The sequence below is a fragment of the Nannobrachium achirus genome, assembly GCF_963921795.1.
Source record: "Nannobrachium achirus genome assembly, chromosome: 13".
Classification (NCBI taxonomy): domain Eukaryota; kingdom Metazoa; phylum Chordata; class Actinopteri; order Myctophiformes; family Myctophidae; genus Nannobrachium; species Nannobrachium achirus.
The window spans coordinates 13,421,843-13,447,667 of NC_137833.1; the positions used below are offsets into that span (position 1 = coordinate 13,421,843).

At 44.8% G+C, this 25,825-nt stretch overlaps 4 protein-coding genes across 4 annotated transcripts in view; 3 read left to right on the plus strand and 1 right to left on the minus strand.

Annotated features, from left to right (window-relative positions):
* On the plus strand, nucleotides 1-1,254 carry LOC308296464 (proteasomal ubiquitin receptor ADRM1-like; the record flags this gene model as incomplete). Its single annotated transcript, XM_080739752.1, has 1 exon — nucleotides 1-1,254. One exon carries the CDS (start codon nucleotides 1-3, stop codon nucleotides 1,252-1,254), a length of 1,254 nt encoding a protein of 417 aa, XP_080595878.1.
* A 2,006-nt stretch (nucleotides 1,255-3,260) lies between these two features.
* LOC308297154 (protein farnesyltransferase subunit beta-like) lies at nucleotides 3,261-4,769 on the plus strand (the record flags this gene model as incomplete). The annotated part of the gene is made up of 2 exons (XM_080740570.1): nucleotides 3,261-4,253; nucleotides 4,407-4,769. The coding sequence occupies 2 exons, from the start codon at nucleotides 3,261-3,263 to the stop codon at nucleotides 4,767-4,769; spliced, it is 1,356 nt and encodes a 451-aa protein (XP_080596696.1).
* Nucleotides 4,770-7,496: 2,727 nt separating this feature from the next.
* On the minus strand, nucleotides 7,497-17,940 carry itprip (inositol 1,4,5-trisphosphate receptor interacting protein). Its single transcript, XM_080739892.1, has 4 exons — nucleotides 17,884-17,940; nucleotides 10,402-10,682; nucleotides 9,195-9,569; nucleotides 7,497-8,843 (listed from the first exon to the last, which is right to left on the minus strand). Exons 2-4 carry the CDS (start codon nucleotides 10,597-10,599, stop codon nucleotides 7,782-7,784), a joined length of 1,635 nt encoding a protein of 544 aa, XP_080596018.1. The 5' UTR covers nucleotides 10,600-10,682; nucleotides 17,884-17,940; the 3' UTR covers nucleotides 7,497-7,781.
* A 1,146-nt stretch (nucleotides 17,941-19,086) lies between these two features.
* The window catches only part of LOC308296640 (STE20-like serine/threonine-protein kinase), a 49,258-nt gene continuing 42,519 nt past the window's right edge, over nucleotides 19,087-25,825 (plus strand). The window contains exon 1 of the mRNA XM_080739968.1: nucleotides 19,087-19,691. Coding sequence (XP_080596094.1) covers nucleotides 19,542-19,691 — 150 coding nt within the window. The 5' untranslated portion in view covers nucleotides 19,087-19,541. The remainder of the gene's footprint in view (nucleotides 19,692-25,825) is intronic.

The window sequence follows — 25,825 nt, forward strand, 5'->3', positions numbered from 1 at the left end:
ATGTCAGGCCCTCTCTTCCCCAGCCTTGTATCGGGGTCCAGGGGACCCTCCAGCAGGCATTTGGTGGAGTTCCGTGCTGGTAAGATGATGCAGAAGGGAAGCACCGTGTACCCCGACAAACGCAAAGGCCTGGTCTACGTGCAGCACTCTGACGACTCCCTCATCCACTTCTGCTGGAAGGACAGGACCACCGGCGACGTGGAGGACGATCTCATCATCTTCCCCGACGACTGCGAGTTCAAGAGGGTGAAGGAGTGCACCACGGGACGGGTCTACGTCCTCAAGTTCAAGACCGGGCCCAAGAGGCTGTTCTTCTGGATGCAGGAGCCCAAGACGGACCGGGACGAGGAGCACTGCCGCAAGCTCAACGAGTACATCCACAACCCTCCGGGGGCGCCGGGGGGCGGCGGGGCCGGCGGAGGCCACGACCTCTCCGCCCTCGGAGGCGAGGGCGCCCTGCAGACCTTCCTGGAGAACATGACCCCCCAGCAGCTGATGCAGATGATCTCGTCGGGGCAAGGCGGCCTGACGGCTCTGGGGGCTCTAGCAGGGCCGGGCGGCCTGGCCAGTCTGCTGGGCAGTGGCGGTCAGGCCTCCTCCTCCTCCTCCTCCAGTGGCAGCAGCTCCTCATCCTCTTCTCGCAGTGCGTCCGAGTCCTCGGGCACCACTCCCTGGCCTCCCCAGGCCTCAACCACGTCCCCGCCCGCGGCCTCGTCCACCGCCTCCCCTACGGGAGGCCACACTCCCACTCCACCCGGCGCCTTTGCCTTTGGCCAGCCTCCCAACACCCCTAACCAGCCCATCCAGCTCAGCGACCTGCAGAACATCCTGGCCACCATGAACAGCAACGGCAGTTACACTCCGGCCAGTGCCCAGGGGGGATCGTCTTCCGGGGCGGACCTGGCCAGCGCGTGCACCCCGGAGATGATGGCTCCCATCCTGTGCAGTGCCGATGTGCAGCAGATCCTGATGCCTCTCCTCCCGTCGGGGGAGTCTCTGCCGCAGAGCCCCGAGGAGCTCGGTGACGCCTCCACGCCACAGTTCCAGCAGGCCATGAGCTTGTTCGCCGTGGCGCTGGCTTCGGGCCAGCTGGGTCCTCTGTTGGGTCGGTTCGGTCTGCCGCAGGAGGCCGTGGACGCTGCCAACAGAGGAGACCTGGGTGCTTTTGCCAACGCTGTGGAGAACAGCAATAATAAGGGAGGAGATTCTAAGGACAAGAAGGATGAGGACGAGGACAACATGAGTCTGGATTAGAGCTCTACCCGTCCAGTCTCAATATACTCCCTGCTTCCTCGCTTAACCTTTAGCTTTCTATTTCAGCACCTCCCACTTTTAGATCGACACCCAAAATAGAAGAAACGTATAAAAATAGATTCTGAACTAGAAATACTGTTCCTACTAAACAGTGTGGGCTCGCATGTAACACCATGTATGGGCACACACCTCTGCCTTTACTGTCGGCCAGTCACCTAGAACGCTGCTCCTCATTGGCTAAGGGCCAGAATAGACTTCACTTATAAAGATTTGGTATAACATACTGGTCTCGCCTTTCAGCGAGCCCACAATTATAATCACTTCAGCCCTATTTAACATTTGTGAAAATAGATGGTTTTATTTGTGGATTTTTTTTTATTCTGAAAATCTTTCAAAACAAAATCTTACATTTCTGATGTTTTTAGCCTATTTCTATTCTGGAAATTAAAAAGAATGGTGGGATTTATTTTTTTTACCCCAAAATGAGCCATGACCCTATAAGTTTGGGAAGCTCTGTGTTCGATGTGTGTTCTATATCTATAGTCCCATTTCCTAAGGAAGTCTCCCATTGCCCCATAGAACTCTATAGAGGGCCATGGGTGCCATGTTGCTGCCAACTCTACAAGACGCATTTAGGCTGCAAGCATATGGGAATGCCCTCTGTTTGCAGTGGGCATCATGTCGTTGCCCTTTATATTTTCCACTAGAAGCAGACAACATTGCAAACTGCTGACAGACGTACAAAAAAAATTGCAAACATTTCATGTGGCCAGCCTGTGACTTCAATGACGCATCTATCATAATATCTCCACATTTGGGCAAGGTTTCAGCCCCATTGACTTACATGATTATTAGGACTCTATTTTGATCCATTCCTTATGCCTAAACTTCTTTGCCTTTTTTTACTATTTTGAAAAACATTTTTAAATACTTCAAATGCTGATCTACATCTGCACGTTGTGAGCTTGCAGATCAGCTATTTGAAATATTCAAAAATGTTTTTCAAAATAGTAAAAAAAAGGCAAAGAAGTTTAGACATGAGGCATAAGGCATGGATCAAAATTGAGCCCATGGTGTGGTGCTACCAGACTATAGATCTTGTCCAACTTTATCATCATCTGACGTAACCTTTTTCTCTATGGGTTTTCCCATTGAAGTACTGCTGTAACCCTTCACCCAATCAGACATCACGATACCTATTGTTCTATGTCCGAGAACCTTTCTGTCACCTAAAGTAAACCTGTTTTCTGTCACTTAAAGTAAACCTGTTTTCTGTTACCTTTTTCTGTCACTTAAAGTAAACCTGTTAACTTCTGTAATCCCAAAATTCCATTGAGTTCAATGGATGTTTTGTGATTGGACAATCAGACAGGATCACAAATAAATGGTAAAATGGATTTCATTTACCAGCGGATTAGCAATGAGTAGTACTATCAGAATATATAGAGCTATTTATCACTTATTTTAACCAAACAAGAAATGACAGAAGTTACTAGAAATACTGTTCCTACGAAACAGTGTGGGCTCGCATGGAACACCATGTATGAGCGCAAAGATTTACCCTTTGGCTGCTCCTCATTGGCTAAGGGCCCTGCCTTTGTACTGTCTGTAATCTTTTTGAGGAGAATAACCTTGGTCTATAAGGTTTTGTTATAACATACTGATATAACATACCGGTCTCGAGCCCGGTATAAAGTATAGCATAACATACTGATATAACATACTGTTGTTATATATATCAAGATTAATATTGGTCTCGCTTTTCAGCGAGACCACAGTTATATATCATCACAAGGTCGCACTTGTCGTTTTCTTCGGAAAGTCACGTAAATTAGTTGAGTTAGTGACGCGAATTACCAAATATGGTGGCTATGGGGCCAGCCAATGAGGAGAAAGTAACTAAAAATGATGAAATGCTGCCAAGTGACAAGGTGACTACTGTAGGTACCGGACGATTTATAGATCAGAAGTTCTGGCGACCTGATAGAAACAAGCCATCAGCAAAAATGGAAGAAGCCCCGCCCCCTCTACTACGCTGCCTCCGAAAATCTCATCAAGCCGAGCGACTCAACGATGATGGCGTGGAAACGCCCACGTCTGTGGAGCAGAGAAAAGTGGAACGTAGCGTCGAGGAGCGGGTCCTCGCCGCTCACAAACAAACGCACGGCGACGGTTCACCGCCGCCACCACAACAACCGACGACTCTGCTGAGGGAGCGCCACGCAGAGTACCTGAACCAAGGCCTGCGCCGCCTGTCGGCCGCCTACGTCTGCCTGGACGTCAGCCGGCCCTGGCTGTGCTACTGGATCCTCCACAGCCTGGAGCTGCTGGGGCGGCCCGTTGACGCCGCCGCCGCCTCGGACGTGTGCCGCTTCCTGGCGCGCTGCCAGAGCCCGGCGGGCGGCTTCGGCGGCGGGCCAGGCCAGCTCGCCCACCTGGCGCCCACCTACGCCGCCGTCTGCGCGCTCTGCATCGTGGGCACGCCGGAGGCCTACGCCGTGGTCGACAGGCAGCGGCTGCTCGACTTCCTGCGCTCGGTGCGGCGGCCGGACGGCTCGTTCGTGATGCACGTTGGCGGCGAGGTGGACGTGCGGGGCGCCTACTGTGCCGCGGCCGTGGCCTCGCTCGTTGGTATCCTCTCCTCCTCTTCGCCCGGGCTGTTCGAGGGCACCGCGGGATGGATCCGCCGCTGTCAGAGCTGGGAGGGCGGGCTGGGCGGGGCGCCGGGCCTGGAGGCCCACGGAGGGTACACGTTCTGCGGCGTCGCCACCATGGCGCTCCTGGGCGAGCTGGAGACGCTGGACGTCCGGGCCCTGCTGCGCTGGGCCACGGGCAGGCAGATGCGCTTCGAGGGGGGCTTCCAGGGACGCTGCAACAAGCTGGTGGACGGATGCTACTCCTTCTGGCAGGGCGGCCTCCTGGCTCTGATAAGCGGCGCGGTCTGCCGAGAGGGCGGCCGCTCGGGGAGGAGACGGAGGAAGACGTCTTTGGATGCAGAGGTTTTCCGAGAGGAGTCTAATTTGAGCAGCGACAAAACCGCTTTCCTAGATGAGTCTACTCTGAGCCATGATGAAGCTGTTTTTGTAGAAGATGAGTCTAACTTGAGCAGTGATAATGTCGTTTTCGGAAATGAGGGTAATTTGAGCCATCAGACGTGGTTGTTTGACCAGCAGGCGTTGCAGGAATACATCCTCCTGTGTTGTCAGAACCCGGCAGGAGGCCTTGTGGACAAACCCGGCAAGGCCAGGGACTTTTATCACACCTGCTACTGTCTGAGTGGCCTCTCTGTAGCGCAGCACTCTGGGAACACGGACCTGGACATGATGGTTGGTCAGGAGGAGAACAGGCTGGCCCGGACACATCCCGTCTACAACATGAGTCCAGAGAAGGTGGCTCGGGCCCTGCAGCACTTTAAACGGTTGCCGGTACCGGCCAGCGACCGGAGACAAGCACCCGAAAGCCCTCTCAAACCAGCAGAAGTTGAAGCTCCTTGTGGCTTTGCAGGACAGTCCTAGTCGCCTTGGGCTGCAACTACAGGTTATATTCCTAGCGATTATTCTATCAATGACTTCTTCGAATAATCTTAAAGCATATTTTTGTGGGCTCGCTGAAAGCGAGCACAGCACACGTATGTTATCTTCATTATTTATCTATCAAGTTCTCCTCGACAGTACAAAAACGGTATCTATCAGTCGAGTTATCTTCGACAGTACAAAGGCCCCTAGGGCCCTTAGCCACAATGAGGTGCAGCCAAAGGGTAGATCTTTGTGCCCATACATGGTGTTACATGCGAGCCCACACTGTTTCGTAGGAACAGTATTTCTAGTTTTAAATGCGTTATTCTTCATGTTGATGTATTGATGTATTACCTTGCTATTGCAAGTCGCTCTGGATTAAGAGTGTCTGCGCTAAATGCCTAAATTGTAAATTGTTATGTCAATGAATTGGTGTGGACAAGACTCCTGCAGTGACGGATGCTTCCTCCTGTGCCACATGCTCGGTATAGGCCAATCAGATGCGGAACTCCCTCTTTCCCACTGACAGGGGCGTCAATTGGGTATGGCAGGGGTATGCAGCTGGGTCCAGGGGGGAAGATAAAAGTTAGTTCTAAATATGATTCAATGAATGTCTCTTTGTCTATCTGTGCGGGTTATTATGTTGGTAAGTTACAGTAAAATAACTACAAATGCAAAGTTTAACAAAATGGTCACTTTATTATAATTATATTATAGGTATATATAATTATATATTAATATATGTACTTCTTAAAATAAATATATCATGCCTGTTGCTAAGGTATGGCAACATGACTGGTGTCTTGCACGTGTGCAAGACACCAGTCATGTTGCCATACCTTAGCTTTTTCTGAACTGACGCCACTGCCCACTGAAGGGGGCAGAGTGCCTTCCACAGTTCAGCACTTCCGCCAGTTCTGTTTTACCAGTCGCGCCAATGAACTAGTGGCGGATGAGGGGACGCATTTTATTATTACTGTACTATGGGTCAATAGCATAGCAATAACACACACACACACACACTCTCTCTCACCAGTGCTATGATGCATCATGCATTGCAGACAATGCTTATGTTGAAGCTGACGTTCTGCAACTCGGCCATGAGGGGAGCAGCGTCCATCAGGGCGATGGTCAGTAACCATGCCGACACGTACATGAGGCAGGGAAGGTAGGAAAGAAGGAACATACACACAAAGTCAGATGTAGGAGCTACCGCTCAAAAACAATTGCAATACAATAAATTCAATTGTGGGCATCACTTCATGCCACGTCACATAACGTCATTCAATTAATTTGAGGGATCTGTGTCAGTCAAAAATAATGTCTTGGTGAGACCTTTTTTTTGTTTTTCATTTTGGGAGAAAAGAATCAATCACCAGAAACAACAAAAACAAATGAGACATTCTGTACAGTAACCTTTTATTTTAGGCACAGTATGAGAGGTATTATTTAGTAATAAGCTTAAGCTTTGCTTCTGCTTGATATCTTAACTATTAGTCCACCGAATGTCTGTCTGGTGTCTGTAACAAGTCAGGACATGTTGTGTTAGCCTTAATTTCTGTTTACATTTCTGACTATTATACCCAAAAAAGAATTAAACAATTTTGACGTACCACCAGGGGTAGAGGAAGAGGTGGGGTCAGATGGGTGGGCTGCAGTGCAAACACTGCTGCAAACACAACAAGATTTTCAAGTGGGCCCTGGTCGAGGAAAGGTTGGGAAACCACTGTTGTAAAATTAGCATTGGTTCAAGTATACTTTCTGAGTCATGCTTTTTGAAAAAGCAATAGTCTTTGTTAGGGGCGGGCAATGAGACTAGTTTTTGCATATCATAATATCGCAGTGTGGCACAAGTTGTTGTCTTTTGCAGATTTTAACCAGTTGAGCCTTATTTCATACTTTAAAAATTTTGAAAAAAATAGTTGATCTACAAGTTGGCAACGCGTTGCAGCTTTTAAATGTGCTGTTTTCACCATTCATTTATTTTTATGTTTGAAAAATGTCAAAGAAACTTTATATTATCGTCACAAATTAAATACAATGTTATCTTTAAAATGTCGATAGCTGTATTTGGCCCAAAATAACGAGAATTTAGATTTAGTCAACGTATGGAATGTCTTTTCTGTCAAAATTATGTAACAGTATATCATGCTATTTAAAAAACAGAGTGCACAGGCTTCTAAAACAGGTAAGCCCTCCTTCTTCAAATAAAGGTCAACTGAAGGCATGGATTACAAAATGTACAACAATAAAGAACTGAGCTCTATTCTTCATTTTGCTAATGTTTTTTCTGTCCTGGACCTGCCTGGATTATGCATATAATTGTCAAAATACAAATATATAAGAGTACAATTCAAACATTAACATGTTAAATATGATAGATGCTTGGTGTGTTGCGTCTAAGCATTGCAGTAACCCTTTAGTTACCTTGTCAAGCTGTTGCTACAAAACCATAAGATATGTCTGGATATTAACATCTAAAAGTAGAAATAACTCATATACTCATTTTGTATTTTAATTCAGTGCTTTGGGGTATGCTCTGCCGTGTTCGCCTGTGATCCAGCCTGCTTGCTGCATTCTGCGTTTTATTATTTATAAAAAAAATTCTCACAAAAAATCCACCGAACGTAGTGTAGCAGGCTGGATCCCAGGCTACGGCCGTGTGTATGTAAAACGATTGTTTTATTAGATAACAAGGCAAATAACACAATAATGAAATAGCTGCTACAGTATGTCATAAATTACCCTACACAATAGAATGCCATCTATCCCAGTGGTTCTCAAAGTGGGGACCAGGGACGCCCAGGGGTCCTTGAAGGGGTTCCAGGGTGTCCCCAGTTGAATTATGCATAGTTAGGAGGATTAGGAACCAAATAGAGTAATAGACCCTAATACTGTACGTTTGTAACTCCGAGAGTGTACAAAGAGTTGGGGCTTGTAATTGTATACTTGGATTTGTGTACCGCTGATCCCACTTTGAGAACCACTGATCTGTCCAAGAGCAGTCAGTGCCTAGGCTGACGGCCGTCGGTGTAGTCTGTGGAAGGTGTCTCCATTGAGAGTGTACTCTTGTAAAAGTGCAGGCGCGTTCCTCAGCATCTCCTGCAGATGTCTGACCGCGTGCGCGTAACTCTCGCCGTGCAACACCAGCGAGCGGAACAGGTTGACGGGCTCCGCCGTGCGGAACACCTCGGGGACGCGGACCTCCGCGGGCAAGTGGCGGTTCCCGACCACCGCGTGATGCAGCCTCTTCTCCTGTAGGCTCCTCTGCAGGAAGCCCAGCACGTCCCGGAGCCTGGGCTCCATGTTCTCAATGCCCCAGTGGGAAGAGGGCTTCTCGGTCAGCAGCAGGTGCAACACGGCGGTCTTTACGTGGTAGTTTGTCAGCGCACTCTTTCCCGTGAGTCCCGTCTGCTTCCTGTGCAGGAACGTGACGATCTGAAGGCAGTGCAGGTGACAGGAATTCTCCGGCAGGCGTTTAGCCACGTGCTTGAGCAGGTTCCTCTCGTACGCGGCGAAGGAGAGCGGCCAGTACGAGTCTGGTGAGCCGCCGCCGCCGCTGTTGTCTGAGGGGAAATGCGAGACAAAGTAAACGTCTGTGTCGTCCAGCCGGACGGCGGGGACGATGTTCATCACCACGACTTTCCCCGAGCGAAACCGGACCTTCAGGGCCCCGGCGGCGTCCAGGGTGCGGAAAGCGAGCTGGAACTCGTACTTGTGAGAGACACGCCCCCACGCTTTGGTGAGGGAAATCTGAAACCACTTCATGACTTGGTCTTTGGCTAAGTAGTTGGTGTTCTTGGAACACAGCAGCTCCTCGGGGCTGTGGGTCGCCCTGGGCCTGTCGCTCGTCTTGCCGTGCAGGAGACAGAGCACGTCTTCTCCCAGGTCGACGGAACCGCACACGCACACACCATCGCTCTCCCCGGGCCGGGTCACCTTGATCCTGCCGTAGCCGTGCATGTCTGGGGGCATGATGTCCCCGGAGGCACCGCAGCACAGCTGGAACTGGAAGGAGTAGGGCTCCGGCGGAGACAACGGCACGATGAGGTCACACGTCAGCGGCTTGCTCACCTTAGGGTTGAGAAGTGAGATGATGATCATGAACTATTAGATAGCTGTTAGATTGATGATTAATTATCATGTAAATAATTGCCTTTTAGGCTTTTGTAAACAAAAATTGCACAGGCCAGATGTGACAAGTAACTTAAACAAAGAATGACAATGGCCGCTACCAATAATCCAAATTAATAATGTACTATGGCCAAATAAGCAATATGCTTAATCATTCTATCCTTTCAAAAATACCAGAAATGGCTGATCTATTACTTATTTAGTAGATTGAATACTTTTGCAATGTACAGATAAATGGAAACAATTCTGACGAACAGCTCAAAATAACTGCGATCAGGCCTGCCAGCTCACCTTCCAGGACTCGAACATGCTTCCGACTCCCACGAAGTCGCCCACCTCCATGTCGGACTCCCCGTTGCGGACGCTCCGCAGCGACTCCAGCAGGTCGTCGGCGAAGCCCTCCACGAACTCCCTCACCCTCCAGTTGTCGTGGGCCACGGAGTGGACGCAGCAGTCGCAGAAGCCGCTCAGGACCCCCTTATCTAAGACCAGAGTCCTGGAGCTGCTGCTGTTGCTGCCTGTGCCACTCATGCCCTCCTCATCGTCCACAGGCCAGAGCTCCATGTCAGCCAGCTCCACCCTGCACACCTCAATGGTGAAGAAGATGACCATTGACACGGCGCTCCAGAAGTACCAGCCGTAGCCCGAGGCCGAGGTCTCCTGCTCCTGGATTAAAGCAAGAGAAGAATGTCATCATGACTGTACTGTTTTGTCCAAATCTGCGATTTGTGAAACAAGCGTGAAAGGCGTCCCCCCCACCACACTAGTGCTCTGTTTGGCACAATATGTAAAATTATGATGGGTTGGCAACTTGGCATTATCAACAGCCAAACTGCTGAATAAATCGCAGACTGAGGCTTTATTCGCTTTTATAAAATATCCGATACCATGGGCTTTTGTGGAAGATCATGGTTAAGGCCCATTCCCACTGGGCCAGATAACAGATAAAAAAATCTCTTTCTCCAGATATTTTTCCATTCAAAGTGGATGGTAGATACAGATAAAAAAAATATTTGCCACAGATAAAAGTATCTGTGGTAAATATCTGTGGTAGATATTTTTTTTATCTCTATCTACCATCCACTTTGAATGGAAAAATATCTGGAGAAAGAGATTTTTGTATCTGTTATCTGGCCCAGTGGGAATGGGCCTTTAGTTTGATCAATTCAAACTTAAAATAACTTTAATATCTTATATTAATTCCTGGAGGGCCTGACTTAACCAGACACATGGGTTAGGGTTATGCCTGACATACTTGCCGTGTTGCATAATACTGAAAATAGTATAGTATAGTCGCACAGCATTGCGTTGTGGGCTTACAGATTATTTTCGCTGCGTTCTGCTGAGCACACATGATTCTTTAGAGAAAACCCAAGAGTTAGCCAACAGAAAGACCTGTTACTTGGACCCCATGGAAACCAAATGACAAATGAAAACTGTGGCGGTGAGGTGACAGAAAAACTTTCATCCATGCCTGCTGCTGCTGCTGCTGCTGCTGCTGCTTGGAGTCCAGCAGAGCGAGCTCCCTCTCCAGCCTCTCCTGCTCCTTCTCCAGCCTCTCCTCGTGCTCCTTCATGCGGGCGATGAGCTCCTGGTCCTGCTCCGGCAGGGTGGCGTTCTCCTGGGGGGAGAGCAGCGGGTGGTTCAAGATGGCGGCCGCCACCACCATGCACACTCGCACGATGGCTCCCTGCATGCTCCCTGTGTGACGACGAGTCGTTCCCTTTTCCTTACATGACCGAGTAGTGCCTCGTCACAGGATCCCAGCGGTCAACACGTCTGAAAGACAAACAGTGAAAGTGGCCATTTAAAGCTGCTACACCAACATGTTCCCTGCTTGAAAGGTGTAACAACGTTGTTATACCTTTCACGCTGGGAACTCCTCTGTGTCATTTGTGTTGTTGCTATACGGTACCGGTACATCGTTGCTGTCGGGCGGAAACCTCTGATCTACATATTTTATGTATCCTGAAAAGTGAGTTTTATAGACATATGAGGTTTCTATCCGACTGAGACGATATACGTTTTTGAAGCGGTGAAAACCGCTTCCATTGAGTGGCTTTGTGTGTCCCACGCCCATAGGCGATTTTAAGGGGTGTCCTAGGGTGCAGGTGCACCCCCTGGCCGCCAGGCGGCCATTTTGATTTTTTTGATCATAATAAACACGCAATATGATTAAGAGGAGAACATCTCAAATTCGCCTTTTTTGACCCTTTGAAGCACCCATAGCATGACTTCTAAACCAATCACAGCAAATGGGGGGCGGGAGGTAATAGGACTACTGGTTTCTCAACCAATCACAGTGACTGTCTGAACGTCTCTGACAGCACAGCTGAAAAACAAACGGCAGATGATGACACCTGCAGATTTATCTAAATAACAGAATTAAACAGTTGTTTCACAGTGGAATATGCTACCTGGGGTTAACTACAGACATCCATAGGACATGTGGATAGCTTTTACATTTACCATACGTGAACTAAAGTTTTCGGCGCTGCTCAACGAGGCTGGATTACACGATGTGTTCTGTGCCTCCAAGGAATAACACTTTCTTCTGGGCACCTCAATATAACATTGGATATTTTCTTGTCATTTTCTTAAGGTAAGACATGGCTTTATTTAACTATCTGTTCACTGTGGAGTTAGCCAGCCTGTTTTCTTCTCCTCCGTGTGTGTGTGTGTGTGTGTGTGTGTGTGTGTGTGTGTGTGTGTGTGTGTGTGTGTGTGTGTGTGTGTGTGTGTGTGTGTGTGTGTGTGTGTGTGTGTGTGCGCGCGCGAGCGAGCGCGCATGCTTGCTTCACTTGCTTGTAAATATTGGTAGCTGCTGGTTATGGATCTTTGGTGGTGTGGTTGTGCCACACCACCAATGTAAATGACTGCTTGATTGCTTGATGAATGATGATTAACTTGATGTTTGGCTTTATATGTCCTGGCTGTGCTGCCTCTGTCTGCAAAATAAGTAAATAAATCCTATAGATAGACATATGGTGTCTAGAAAAAGAAGCACCTGTTTTACACTTTTTTTTGTTTATATTGTGTTACATGGGAACATGTTTCCATTCAGACATATCTCCATTCCGACAGTGACTTCTTATTGTCACCGTGTTACATTTGGGTACAAAATTAACTGCAGAAATCCGCTAAAACAACATTACAAAACCGCTAATATCCGCAATTTTTTTTAAGGATGAGGCCGAATATTCGGCACCGAAAATTTTCGGCCGAAAATGGCTAAAAATGCATTTTCGGTTTTCGGCTGGATAGCTTTTAAAACCGAATAGTTGAGCACCGAATAGTGTGAAGGACAGGGTCAGGGGTCCTCAATAGGCGGACCACAGTCCATGTCCGGACCGCGGCACATTTCTGAGAAATCTCCGCACAGTTGTATCTGACGATCGGACTGACTGTGTGTGATGTGTGTTTGTGTGTGCGTGGGTGTGTATGTGCTGATTGTGCTCATTCGCTCAAACACATACACAGGCTCACAAGACACACCCCTACGCCAATTTGCAAGCCCACAAAGCGTCGCGGGTGCAACGTGCTGTGGGCTTGTAGATCAAAGGTTTTCCTTCCCTCCGAGTCTCCGACGCAGTCTGCTCTCCATGCTGCTCCCCCCCTCCCCTCTCCTCTCCTCTCCACACACTCATGCCGCTCGCTGCCTTAAAAAAGTTGCTAAAACCTCTTGGAAACCATTGCTCCCACTGGATTAATAACTTAGAGATCTTCTACCTTTGGCTGTTCAATTGGAGAGGACAACAGCAACACATTAATATCCACGATGAAAGGCTCCAACTGCTTGCATTAGACGAGAAATGGTCGCGAAACTCGCGATGCGTGATCATGCGTCTTTAACAATGTGATGTGTCGTCGCATATTATTGCCAGCTATCCTAGGCTGTGTTAGGTTAATAACTATGACTCGTTGACCCTGATTTGACTGGTCATTTGACATAGTCAATCAGCACAGTCAGTCTGGCTTGTGCAGTACGTGTGTCAACTAACTGAATGTCAAGTAATCCTCTCCCCCTCACGCTAAGTTCCACTTTATTTTCCATTCTGAACGACAAGCCTAATATTGCATTTATGCTCTTTAGTTTCCAATAATTAAACTATAAGCCAGTGTTTTATTGCTACACAATAAATGTAAATAATGTAGCCTACTCTACATGCATAAATAATTATCCATTCATCCATCCATCCATCTTCAACCGCTTATCCAGCATCAGGTAGCAGGGGTAACAGTTCCAACTGAGATTTCCAAAGTTCCAAATAATAATAATAATAATTAAAATAAACAATTCTAATGATTATAATAAACATACATACATACAGTACATACTGTATAAATGTATCCGCCTTATTTCGCCTTCGCCTTTTTTTCGGACCTGGACCTGTTTCAAAAAAATATTTCTGGACCTTCAAGATTTGTATTTGAGGACCCCTGGGCCCTAGATCATTTTGCAACATACAGTATGTGCATTTGTTGTTGAAGGCCTGGCTGTTACAGCCCTTGTGTTTACAATAATATTTTGTTGTAGGCCTAGATCATTCTGCAGTTTTAAGCACCTTGTTCTGATGCACTTTTATCTCTGTAGGATACTACAGAAATAGTTGCACTATTTTGACTTTGTTTTATGCTAACATTGCAAAGAGAAAATATTTTATTTTGTTATGTGTGCATTCAAAAGTGAGAAATAAATGTTTTATGGAACCATATGGTGATTATTATTTAAGTTAGGGTTTGCCATAATCAGGTAGCTTTACAACAAAGGTACAGCAATGGTACAAACATTTATTATACAAAATAAATTATATACATGTATTATTCGGCTATTCGGTATTCGGTATTCGGTGGAATGTTTCCAGTATTCGGTATTCGGTTTCGGCCAAGAATTTTGCTTTCGGCCCATCCCTAATTTTTTTCGCGTGCGCGCAAAGTGCGCACGCGAACGTCGTGCACGCGCGCTGCGCGCGCGTGCATGAGGTAATAGAGGTCGTGCACCCCCTGCTGGAAGAGGCTAGAATCGCCTATGCCCACGCCCATATGGTCATTTCAGTCCAGAATGAACAGGTTTTTTCAAAAACAAAATGTCTGTCACCTCATGTCCATATATGGTCATTCCAGTCCAGAATGAACAGGTTTTATCTGTCCCGTACGTCCAGAATATCAGTCCAGAATGAATAGGGTTTTTCAAAAACAAAATGTGTGTCCCATGTCCCATATAAAGAATGTATTGATCACAGAGTTCATAACTCTAGAACACATAGAATAAAAGTTCACCGCTTCACTTCGAACCGAGGTTTGATTTTTCAGAAAACTATTAGGATTTAGAAAGTGTTTTTAGGCCTCAGATCTAAATGGGTCAAAACACGTTAACCCATTATACATACAGTATTTGACCCGGGCCCACCAGGGTTCTACGCTAGACCCTCCAGCCACACCAAATCTCTTATGCGAAAATAGCCCACACACAAGCTCACAATATCCCACGTTGCAACACGTTGTGAGCTTGTAGACTGGTTATTTCCGCCAAATGTTCGCCCCCAGGAATAGGTGCCGCTGGGTTCAAGTGGTTAAACACAAATGTGAAAGTGGTGTTACTGTGAAAGTGTTGTCGTTTGACGTTAGTGCTATTTGTGTGTGTGCGTGTCACTCTCACACATTTATCTATTTGTACAAAGAAAGATGTACAGTATATGTACACCAGTTCAGTGGCCTTGTTGTGACGGTATAGGGAGCAGTTTGTATCAAACCTCTGCCTCATGTCAGTGAGTCAGTCAGTCAGTCACGCCTCATGTCACACTCCATATATGGTCATTCATTTATTAGTGAATTTGCAAGTGTGACTCGCGTCACGGCAACCACACTTGGCAAATGAATTCTGTCCTTGTGCCTTTTATGCCCACATGTGGAGATCCCTGATGTCATCAATATTAAGCCCATGTCTGGGAATGCCCATAAATGGACATGTTCTGTCAGTCTCATAATAACCAGTATGGTTGCCGCGACGCAGGTCACACTTGAAAATGAATTCCGTCCTTGTCCCTTTTATGCCCCTTATATGGAGAGATCACAACCTCACCGAGGTCGCTCTCGCCCTTATAGGGCGTTTTACTGGTGGTTAGAGTGTCCACCCTGAGGTTGGGGATAAGTCCCTGCGACATACTAGCGTCATGTCAAAGCATGTACATCATGTACATCATGTACATCATGTACATCATTGCTCAGGAATTGATGGTTTCCATTCCCATGGCAATTACTAAATATGTGGGGGAAAAAACTGCAGAATTAAAACGATGTCTAGTTTTTCTGTAAAGTTCTCCACCCTGTCAAGGGGGGAGGGGGGGGGTCTAAAAATAGAGCCAGTGGGCTGTGTGACGCATTCTTGAGCCCGTATCAAACAGCACACCATGGCAGGAAGGAAGAATTAGGAACAAGCCCTGTTCAAGAAGTTCTCACAAAGCACAGTTTATGCCTATCAACATTTCACTTCCTGTTAAGAAGAACTAATACTCCCTTTCTTTCTTTTTTACTTAAGTAAAAGAAGCAATACCACTATGTAGTAGAGTAGAAGTATAAAGCAGGGCTCTTCAACGTTTTCAGGCCAAGGGCCCCTTAGTTGAGAGAGAGATGAAGCAGGGACCCCACCCACAACCTGTTCATATAGATTCCATATTCATTGTTTGACAGCGCAATCGTCAGTGTATTTTGGATTCATGTCAATTTGTGTTTTCAGATATTTAACCACTTGAACCGTCAATACTTAATAAACCTGACCTCACTCTGTACTTAGTCTGCTCTTTTTCCCCTCTAGACCAAATCTCTTTGCCAAAAATAGCCGATCTACAAGCTCACAACGCTGCAAGGCGTTTTGTGAGCTTATAGATCATCTACTTTTGGCTAAAGTTCTCCGAATAAGGACACTAGGGTCAAGTGGTTAATATAAAAATGGAGAAAAAGGTTTCTATGATTTGGAGGACCCCCTGTAGTAACTCTGAGGACCCCCTCCCGGACCCCCTGTTGAAGACCCTTGTTATAAAGTATTGAAAAATGGTAATACTCAAGTAGGCCTAAAGTAAAAGTACCTCACACTCGAGTGAGTGTACTTAGTTACTTTACACAACTGTATGTCATTGGCCTAAAACAAGTAAAACAACGAGGTCAGTCGTTTCAGTGTGAGATTATTGATGAGTATATGGGTTTCAAAAGCTGGGTATAAGGGAGATAATGTCAACATTGTCTGTATGCTTCATATAGCCTACAGAAGGAAAGCCATAAATCTACAGTGCAACATAGGCAGACTAGAGTAAAGGGAAGGAAATTACATAATAAGGTGACGGTCCCTCCTCCTACACCCTTGCAGTGGTGGAAGAAGTATTTCGATTTTACTTAAATGTATCAAAAGCACAATACAGTAAAAGCCCTGTATTTAAAGGTGTACTTGAGTATAACTGCAACATTATTGGCATCAAATACACTTATAGGCCTACAGTACCAAAGTAAAAGTACTCAAATTTGTCAACTTTTTTTTAAAGAAATAGCTGATCTACAAGCTCACAATTAGTTTTGATGTGACCATGTAGATCAGTTATTTTTGAATAACCAAAGTATTACAATCTAGGGCTTGTGTGGTTAATGCATGTTTTGAATCAATAGAGGGTATGCACGTGACATCATCATCATACCCAGAAGTTATGCGGGAACGCCTACTGAGTGGCAAAAAAAAGCTAATTTCTGGCCTTGACAGCCCATACATCCAAACAGAAAGTCCTATCTGATTGCATTAAACGACGTTAAACTCACTTTGCCACTTGATTTGCCATTCACTTTACGCATGCACATACCCTCTATATTAATAACATAAAACTCCAAAGTAACAATTACAACTAAAGATTTCAAATAATTGGACTATATACAGTAAGTAGGCCTACAATATTTGCCTCTGAGATGTAGGCTAGTGGAGTAAGAAAGTATAGAAAATTGGGAAAAAGTAAACACTTTTCGCCACTACAACTGCTAGCCTTTGCATTACACCCTTGGAATGTGTTGCTTTTCATGAAATGATGAATAATTACATCATTATAAGCTTGTAATATGCCTTTTATAACGAGCAGCTCTTATGTGAGTGGTTTCTCTTCCAGGAACAGACTGAGAGAGAGTGAAACATGAGGGTACATGAGGCCCCACACACACACACACACACACACACACACACACACACACACACACACAGAGCCAAATGCAATACACCAAACATTCTCTCCCATGACTGCTTTCCAGCAATGGCATGGATCTGTTCAACAACCCTCCTTGGGTTACATGCATCTGTGCTTTTCAGACAGAAATGCTAAAAAATAATTAGATTACATCAAATTGAAATAGCTACCACCAACATAAAAGACCAAATCTTCTGTCTTCTATAACTATTCTCCACGTGTGTGTGTCCATCATTAGCCTATACAGTTTGGACCAAGAAGAGTAGCCTACTATTAGATGTATTTTATCGAGAGTGACTTTTACTTGACTCCAGTGTTTCATAGTCATAGATATGCAAATGTCAATGTAAAATCTATCTTCATCACAAAACGCCAAGAAAGATTAAACAAACAAACAAATAAATAATTAATAAATAAATAGCCTACGATCCAACAATGATCTTTTCTGAAGCCATGTTTATTTATACACTCAAATGTTTTGCAGTTGTCATCACAAACATGCCAAGCTATAAGGTGGCTACTACGCTTGGTTGTCTTAGAAATAAAATAAAGACATAGTAGCCATCATGGAAAATAATAATGTTCCTCTAGGCTAGGCTGAGTAAGTTTGATGATTAGGTAAAACATGACCAGGCGTTAGAGAATGTTTTTGGACAAACATAGACAGCAGGGTCGCAGGCTGAATTAATTATTATGTATTTAAATGATATGCTAAAGAAGTCCACGGATGACTTTAGGAAGATCGTTTATTAAAAGGTTCTTACCTTCTTTGCTCGAGATCAGACTCATCATGATGTTTACCGCCCGCCACAGTTGAGTAGCTTAGAGTAGCCTTCCATCCAGAATCTCCAGTGTAGGTGGAGCAACTTCTACCAAGTTTACTGCACTGGACTCCACCCATAGCCACTTCCTTCTTACTGCCAAGACGCCTAATTGCTGCCTCCCTCAGTTCAGATTTGGAATTACACAACTTTTCTGTCAACTAAACCAGTGGTTCTCAACATGTGGGTCAGATGATTCAAGATTGTTGTCTCACTCAACAGTGAACAAACCAACATAAAGTTTAAGTGTATAGAGGGTATCTGAACATTTCTAAAGTGACAATTTAAGGACTTTTTAATACCTCTAAAATGACATATTCTCATGAAGACCCCAAGAAAGCTTTTGGGCTTGTTTAAATTTCCTCAATTCATACAAGATGCACACAAAATACTGTGTTTTGTTTTTCAGTGCATCCTAGAGTGCTAGAATGGAATACAACCACCCTAAGGTCTACAAACCAATGAATGGCATCCAGACCTGACCTACTGCGTATATCCTACAGTATAAACAGAGCATGCTCCTAAAAAAATCCTTTCTTATTGAGAAATATGTAGGATATATGTCCCCCATTTTCAACTGTTTTTATTTTATTTGTGACACTTGCTTTGGCAATGTAAACGTATGTTTTCTCATGCCAATAAAGCTCCTTTGAATTGAATTGAATGAATTGAATTGAATTGAATTGAATTGAGAAAAAAAGAAATTAGGATATTTGTTCCAAAAAGCTTCATACCCCATACTTAACGACAAAATGTGACATACCTCTGTTTAATTTTCAACTGTTTTTATTATGTTTCGAAACTTGCTTTGGCAATAATGTAAACGTATGTTTTCTCATGCCAATAAAGCTCCTTTGAATTGAATTGAGTTGAATTGCATCAGTTGCATTGTGCAAAGCTAGTGGCATGTTCACGCCACAAGATAGAGCCATCGGGCCAAAAAGTCAATAAAGCGGCAGCATTGAACAGATGGAGAGGAGGAGGAGGAGGGAGCAGAACATCATTGGCTGAGCTGCTCTTTGATGGGAGTTGTTCAGGATACAGATACCGCTAACTTCTGTGTGCAGTGGACCTGGGGGGCCGAGCCTATTCAGCCTTCTAGCCCGACCCGAGGCGTGTGTGATCAGAGAGAGAAACCTTTAAAGACTCGGTTGTCCCTTTGGCTTTACCTTCCAGCACTGGAGCTGCGTCTTCGTACTGGAGTGTTTCACAATGGCGGCTTGCTTGCGTGTTACCAAGGATGTGAGAAGAATATAACAACAAACAGTGATCGCCGTTTCATTCCCATGGTCAGGCGGTTTCAAACGGCACCCAAAACAATGTGAGCCGCCGCTACATATACTGTTACTTTGTATCATCATCCGCGTCTAGACGAGCTGTGTTACAATGTTACGACATTGGTGTAATAACCAGAGATGATGATGGTGATGATGATGATCGCTCGCTACTAACTAGCCGCTTGGACACTGCGTTTTGGACGAGAGTAGAGGGTAGAGTCTGCGTTTTTCTTGGCGGAAATAACGAGGAGGAGGAGGAGGAGGAGAGGAGGCCACCACAGCTAAACAGCTCTCCCCCTCTCTCTGTGTAAAAGAAAGATCATCATGTCTTTCTTCAATTTTCGGAAGATCTTCAAGCTGGGCCCGGACAGGAGGAAGAAGCAGTACGAGCATGTCCACAGAGACGTCAACCCGGAGGAGTTCTGGGAGATCATCGGGGAGCTTGGGGACGGAGCCTTTGGCAAAGTCTTCAAGGTAACAGTAACAGTAACAACATGGAACTATTATAATAGGCCTGATCCACTCTAGTACAGCCACTAGTAGGCTATATGCAGTCTTCTTCTTGAATATTACTCCAAATAGGGTGTACAATTTGGTTCCATTGTGTACACTCATATTAGTTAGGCTGCAAATGTATAGATTAAACAATGTGTCTATCTGTGTGTGTTCGCATTGGATCAAGAAAGACTATCATGTATTTTGACTTTTACATTAAATGTCAAAATCGATTTTGTGTGTGTTTAGTCCAATCGTCCAATGTGAAATCTGAAATTGAATTCGTGACAAATGGCAGCCTTTTCATTAGATTGCTTGCGACACATTGATTGCATATTATAACCATCCTCCTGATTAGCATCTTCAGGAAATTAGAGGTAGGGACTATTATTAGCTGGCCTGTTATTTTATTCATTAATCCGTGTCTCGGGGGCGTTCCTGTTTCATTATCTTCTGAGTCAGAGGCTTAATTCCACTTGTCAGTTGAAGAAGTTATGGAATATATTATGACTTTGACTTTGTCATTCAGTTGGAGCTGGCGTCGGTCGGTCAACATTGAGGCACTGTAGGTGTGGTGGCAACCGTGGCGTGATTCCAGAGAGTAAACATGGCATGGGAGCCACTATACCTCAACCTACGACAAGTTTATCAAATATAATAAGGTTCATGACCGACCGCACACACTCGCTCAACAGGCTACCGGTGGGTGTGGGGCTGCCTGGCTGGAGAGGACAATCATGACTCTGATCACAAGCACCACACAATAATGACAGAGAAATTGAGTGTGTTGCTGTGTTCACAGTCTTCCACACTATTATTGAATAAGCCCAGTGGTTCCAAAACTGGGGGTCCCCAAATCATTTTGGGGAGGGTGGGTCCCCAGATGATTAGCTTAACATGAAACATTGTTTCCTCACTCAACAGTAAACAAATCAACGTACAGTAGTAAGTGTATATGGGTCCCTAGTTCCCAGTTCAAATATGATTAGTTCAAATATTATTATTTTGGGGGTTCACGGCCTGAAAAGGATGGGAACCCTTGGAATAAGCCATGTTTTAAAGCTGGTGTTCTTCACAAGAGGGAAAGAGGAGCACTCGTCAAAAAAAACTGTTCCACAAAACACTCGTCTTGGGTGCACGGTTCAGGGAACCAATGAACATTTCAGCAGCGACACCAGCACTCACTTACTTTAGAATGAATTCTTCCATATTTCTTTCATTTTTTCCCCCAGTAGCAGCAAAAAACGGACGTTTTGACCCCACCGGGTCTTCCTCAGCGTGTGTATCTGATACTCAGATACACATGAGTGCTGGTGTCTCTGTTTAAACCTAGGGGTTTCCAGGTACCTTATTTGCATGGAGAATGGCAAGCAGCGGAAGTTTATATGTCACGCACCAATTTATGGATATGTATTCGTAAGCAGGTTGAGGAGGAGGAGGCGCTGCGTTTCATTGTTGTGATGATGAGTTGTGGTAAACACGCAGGTGTCTGTCAGCCAGCTTGAGATTTGTCATCCTTCATTCTACTACATGCTGCCGATACAACCCCTCAAGACTATTTTGTCTTTTGAAATATGCAGCAATATGGAAGAAAACCACACCGTTGTCAACTGCTGTCACACGTTTACAGAACGTATACAATGCAAAAACGTTTAACAATATTTGCACTGTAAAGTTTTAATGCTCTACATGTTTTCAAAGTGAAATGGTTGAATGATTAGGTGGGTGGAACATGTTAAATGTTATGTTGTTAGAGTCACACCCTAGCGCTATAATAACCCTGTTGGGAATGTATGTAGCCCTTCTGTGCCTTGCACTTAATTTGTTTGATGTATGTCGTTTAATAATTCATATCCTATGAAACAGCACTTCTCGGGCAAGTCCGTGCAGCAGTGGCTGCTGCATACTCAAGAGATCATGCTGTGTCTGCTACGGTTGCTTCCTTGAGCTCCTGTGATCAAAAAAACAATGTGGCTGAATCACCAGATATCGTCATTTGTTGGTTTTCAAGTCTTCATTAGTTGATTAGCAAGGCAGTGACAAAAGCCAGAGAGTATCGATGCCTTCCAAGGTCGTAGATAGTGTCTGACCAACAACGTTCTCTCACGATGTTCACTGAACTATTTATATTAACCCGTTAAAACAAGGAAAGCATCTGTGTCATTTAATATTTTAGCTATTCAGAAATAGCAGAACATTCATGAAAATCGTTGAATAGGCAGTGATTCAGTGTGTCGTCCACAGACACAGCTATTCATGTATTTTTTTTGGTTCTCTAGCAAACTGTTCTTTGCCACTTGGCACTGCACAACACCCCGGATCTGGGACGGACACACACGCCAAGTTTGAGGTCAATCGGTCAAGACGGCATCCGAGTTTAGACCGGAACAGACTGACAGAAAGATTCTGTTAAAGGAGTGGTTCACCCCAAAAAATTACTTATTTTCTATCAATTACACCGGATTGTTTTGTTTTTGTCACATTCCTGAGACAATGATTTGATGATGGGTTCATCGGTCAATAGGAGACTCTTTGAGTCTCTGGTGTCATCAAATTGTTGGCTTAGGACAGTGGTTCTCAACCTTTTCAGGCCGCGACCCCCAAAATAATCATATTTTAACTAAATTTGACCAATGTTTAATTTGTCATTAGAGGTATTAAAAAGTTCTTAAATTGTCAACTTAGAAATGTGTAGATACCCTCTAGTCTATACACTTAAACTTTATGTTGGTTTGTTTACTGTTGAGTGAGAAAACATTGAGTTAATCATCTGGGGACCTCCCAGAATAATTTGGGGACCTGCCTGGGGGTCCCGACCCACAGGTTGAGAACCACTGGCTTAGGATGTGACAAAAAAACAAAAAGATCTATGTGAATTCAATGCTTCGTGGGGTGTGTAATTGATAGAAAATAAGTAATTTGTTTGGGTAAACTATAATAACTTTAATGTATTGTTAGATGTTATCAATTATTATCAGTTATTTCACAACTGAGATGGAAGTGTTAAATCAAGACGTAGGGGCTTTATTGGGCATCTGGGCTATGAGAGAGAACACACACACACACACATACACACACACACACACACACACACACACACACACACACACACACACACACACAAAGGCGCTGTTCTGTCTATGCCTTCAAGTGCAGAAGTGGGCGTGAATGCTGAGGCATGACAGTGAAAGCTAATAGAAACTGCTGATCTAATGCTACTATATTCATGCTGTAGTCTTAATAGTCACACAGCCAGCTCGCTCACATAGTTGGATATATGAAGAGTTAAACGTCATCGTCATAATGTTACACAATGCTTACGCATAATGTACGTACAGTATGACAGCTGGATTTGTGAATGGGACATTTAGATGAATAAACAGACTTAATCTTGCTCATGTAGGTTGATCGGATAATTCTTATTGATTTATTGTTGTACTTAATCGATTAGTCTGACTTAACCACTTAATCCCTCCACCGCGATACTTATTTATTGCTGCACATTTGATCCGAGAGCAAAACGGCACACTGGTTTTCGGTGTCGCATGAAAATTTAATTCGCAAGCGAACAGCACGCTGTGCAGGTATCACAGAGCAGTTCTCAAACATTTTCATGTCAAGAAACACCAAACTGATATACATTTGCAAATTTGTATACATTTGTAGCATAGACCTAGTCATAGAACTAATTTATGTAAAAAAGGGGTATAATCAGCATCTTAATCGAGGAAAAAGTTTGAAATAATTGTGGCATTGATTTGGACTCGTATTGTCCAGTCCTAGGTCTGGTTAGGGATGGGACGATAAGCGATATTATCGTTTATCGTGATAAAAACCACTCATGATAATCGTATCGTGGAGATTTAAATTATCGTTCGTGATATCGTCCTCCGTCATTCACTGGGATCAATTCATCTTTTATTTGCCGAGCTGCATATCCGGTACAACTTAAACCCTCTATAATCGGTAAAAGGTACTTATAATATACGTACTTGATACAGTCTTTTTTCACTCTCTATCAAATGTCTTTGCCAAAAAATAGCCGATCTACAAGCTCACAACACGTCGCAACGTGACCCGGTGTGAGCTTGTAGATCTGTTATTTTTTGGCAGATGTTCTGCCCCAGGTTAATTGATTTTGATTATCGCGATAATATCGTAAATCCCGATTTCTTTTGTCACAATAATTGCGATATGACATTTTCATATCGTCCCATCCCTACATTGATTTGGACTCGTATTGTCCAGTCCTAGGCTAGTACAGCTACTGTCACACCCGTTGTTTTATCTGAGGCCTGGGCGATAGTGGCGTCACCTAGCACACAGTCAGAGCGAGACAGGGTGTGTGTCTGTGTAAATATAGAGCTTGACACACTCTGCACTTGTTGCTGTTGGACATTCCTGTCTCCTTTTTTCCACCAAACTCCTGGAGATTTTCGTCTGTACTGTATCCATATACGATGAGCGTATGAACCGGGCGGGCTGAAAATAACTGCACCGTCACTTGTTTTGTCAGAGGAAGCGTGGCACGGAAAACGTGCTCCCTCGACCCGTTAACCTCTTCCTTTCATTTTTTCAGCATCACCGCCAGTGCGTATGGAAAGTATGCGTCGTTAACTTCATGGGGAATTAAGCTTCATCTAGGCTAGCTGATTGCTGTCCAAGTGGTCAGACTTGAGCCCAGGGGGTAGCAGTTAGGGGTTAAGTGTCTTGCCCTGGGACACCGTGACACATCTGGGGTTAATAATAATAATAATCTTTATTCTCCCCAAAGGGAAATTTGTCTTCACAAGTCTGTTTAACATAAAAAAAACACAAACCCATATAACACAAAACATCACAAGACAGATCATCAGGTCCCCGATATTCACAGAAAACCATCCTAGCGACGGGGGCGTTTGCTTAGCAGATTGTTTAGTGTAGCGATGGCTGAGGGGACAAAACTCCTGTTAAACCGTACCTTGTGCCACGTCAAGGTTATGTATCTACGCCCCCATGGCAAGAGTTCGAAGTAGCGATACAGAGGATGATCAGTGTCATTTGTTATTGAGAGTGCTAAGCGTGTGATGTCCTTATCGTTCATATCAGCAAGTGTGGGTGTGGGAAGTCCGATGATCTTGGACGCAATACGGGTAATACTGTAAAGTTTGTTTCTGTTAGGCATGGACAGTATAGTGAAGAAACATGCTGAGCAATACGACAGAATAGGTTGAATAATGCTTTTGTATAGTAATAACAGAAGATGGGGGGGGCAACAGACAGTGATCTTAACTTACGGATTACATGAAGTCTTTGCTGAAAACGTTTATGAATAGATGTGTTGATCAAACCTAAGTTTATTGTCCACAGTGAGTCCAAGATATGTGAAGCTGTCAACCTGTTCTACTGTTTTACCATGAATGAGGATTGGGTTACGTTCAACTCTAGGTAGTTGTCAGTGCACCACTGTGTAAAATGAGAGATTGTGTTCTGGAAGTCCGTAATAGTTATTGTCGTGAAGCAGTCCGAGAATGGCAGTGTCATCAGAGTATTTAAAGTAGGTGATGTTGGTAGTGGGTGAGGGGCTCATTTGTGTATAATGTGTTGGGATCCTTTAGGATTTAAACGATTACGATTCCCTTTTAACGGTCCGATTCCTAGTACAGAGGATTTCAAATGGGCCGTTCTGTAACTCTGATAGTGTACAAATGGAACCAAATGTACCCCTACGGGTCCATTTGGTTTGAGTTTGCGAAAAGACCCGCCCCAAAAGACTCGCCCCAAAAGATCACGCTGGGCCTACCAAACCTCCATTTATGTGACGCTTGCTCTCCCGCCCATAGAGTTATGGCTCCCGCCCCGCGATACAGATGCCCCAGAGCCGGAGGAGGCGTCTACCTTCCTAGGTCTATGGGGCCGAGCCTAAAAGTATGGTAATTGTTCAGGCCTCCAGTAGGGCCTAGTTAGGGCCGGGCCTTAATTTTCAGGCCTGTTGAGAACTCTACCACTCAGCAAATGATGACTTTTTCCGTTTACTGTAAGTTAATTTGAGCACAGCTTGGCATTTCAGGCTTTCTTCTTCCATTTCTATTTGGAAACAAAGAATCACATTTGAAATGTGTCTACAGTACACA

Bases quoted from the DNA above. Each gene is read 5' to 3' on its own strand.
- itprip (XM_080739892.1), bottom strand. From the start codon at position 10,599: ATGCAGGGAGCCATCGTGCGAGTGTGCATGGTGGTGGCGGCCGCCATC. The intron at 9,570-10,401 runs CAGCAGCAGCAG...GCTTTAATCCAG, and splicing joins CTCTGCTGGACTCCAAGCAG to GAGCAGGAGACCTCGGCCTC. The intron at 8,844-9,194 runs GTGAGCTGGCAG...CTCAACCCTAAG, and splicing joins GCATGTTCGAGTCCTGGAAG to GTGAGCAAGCCGCTGACGTG.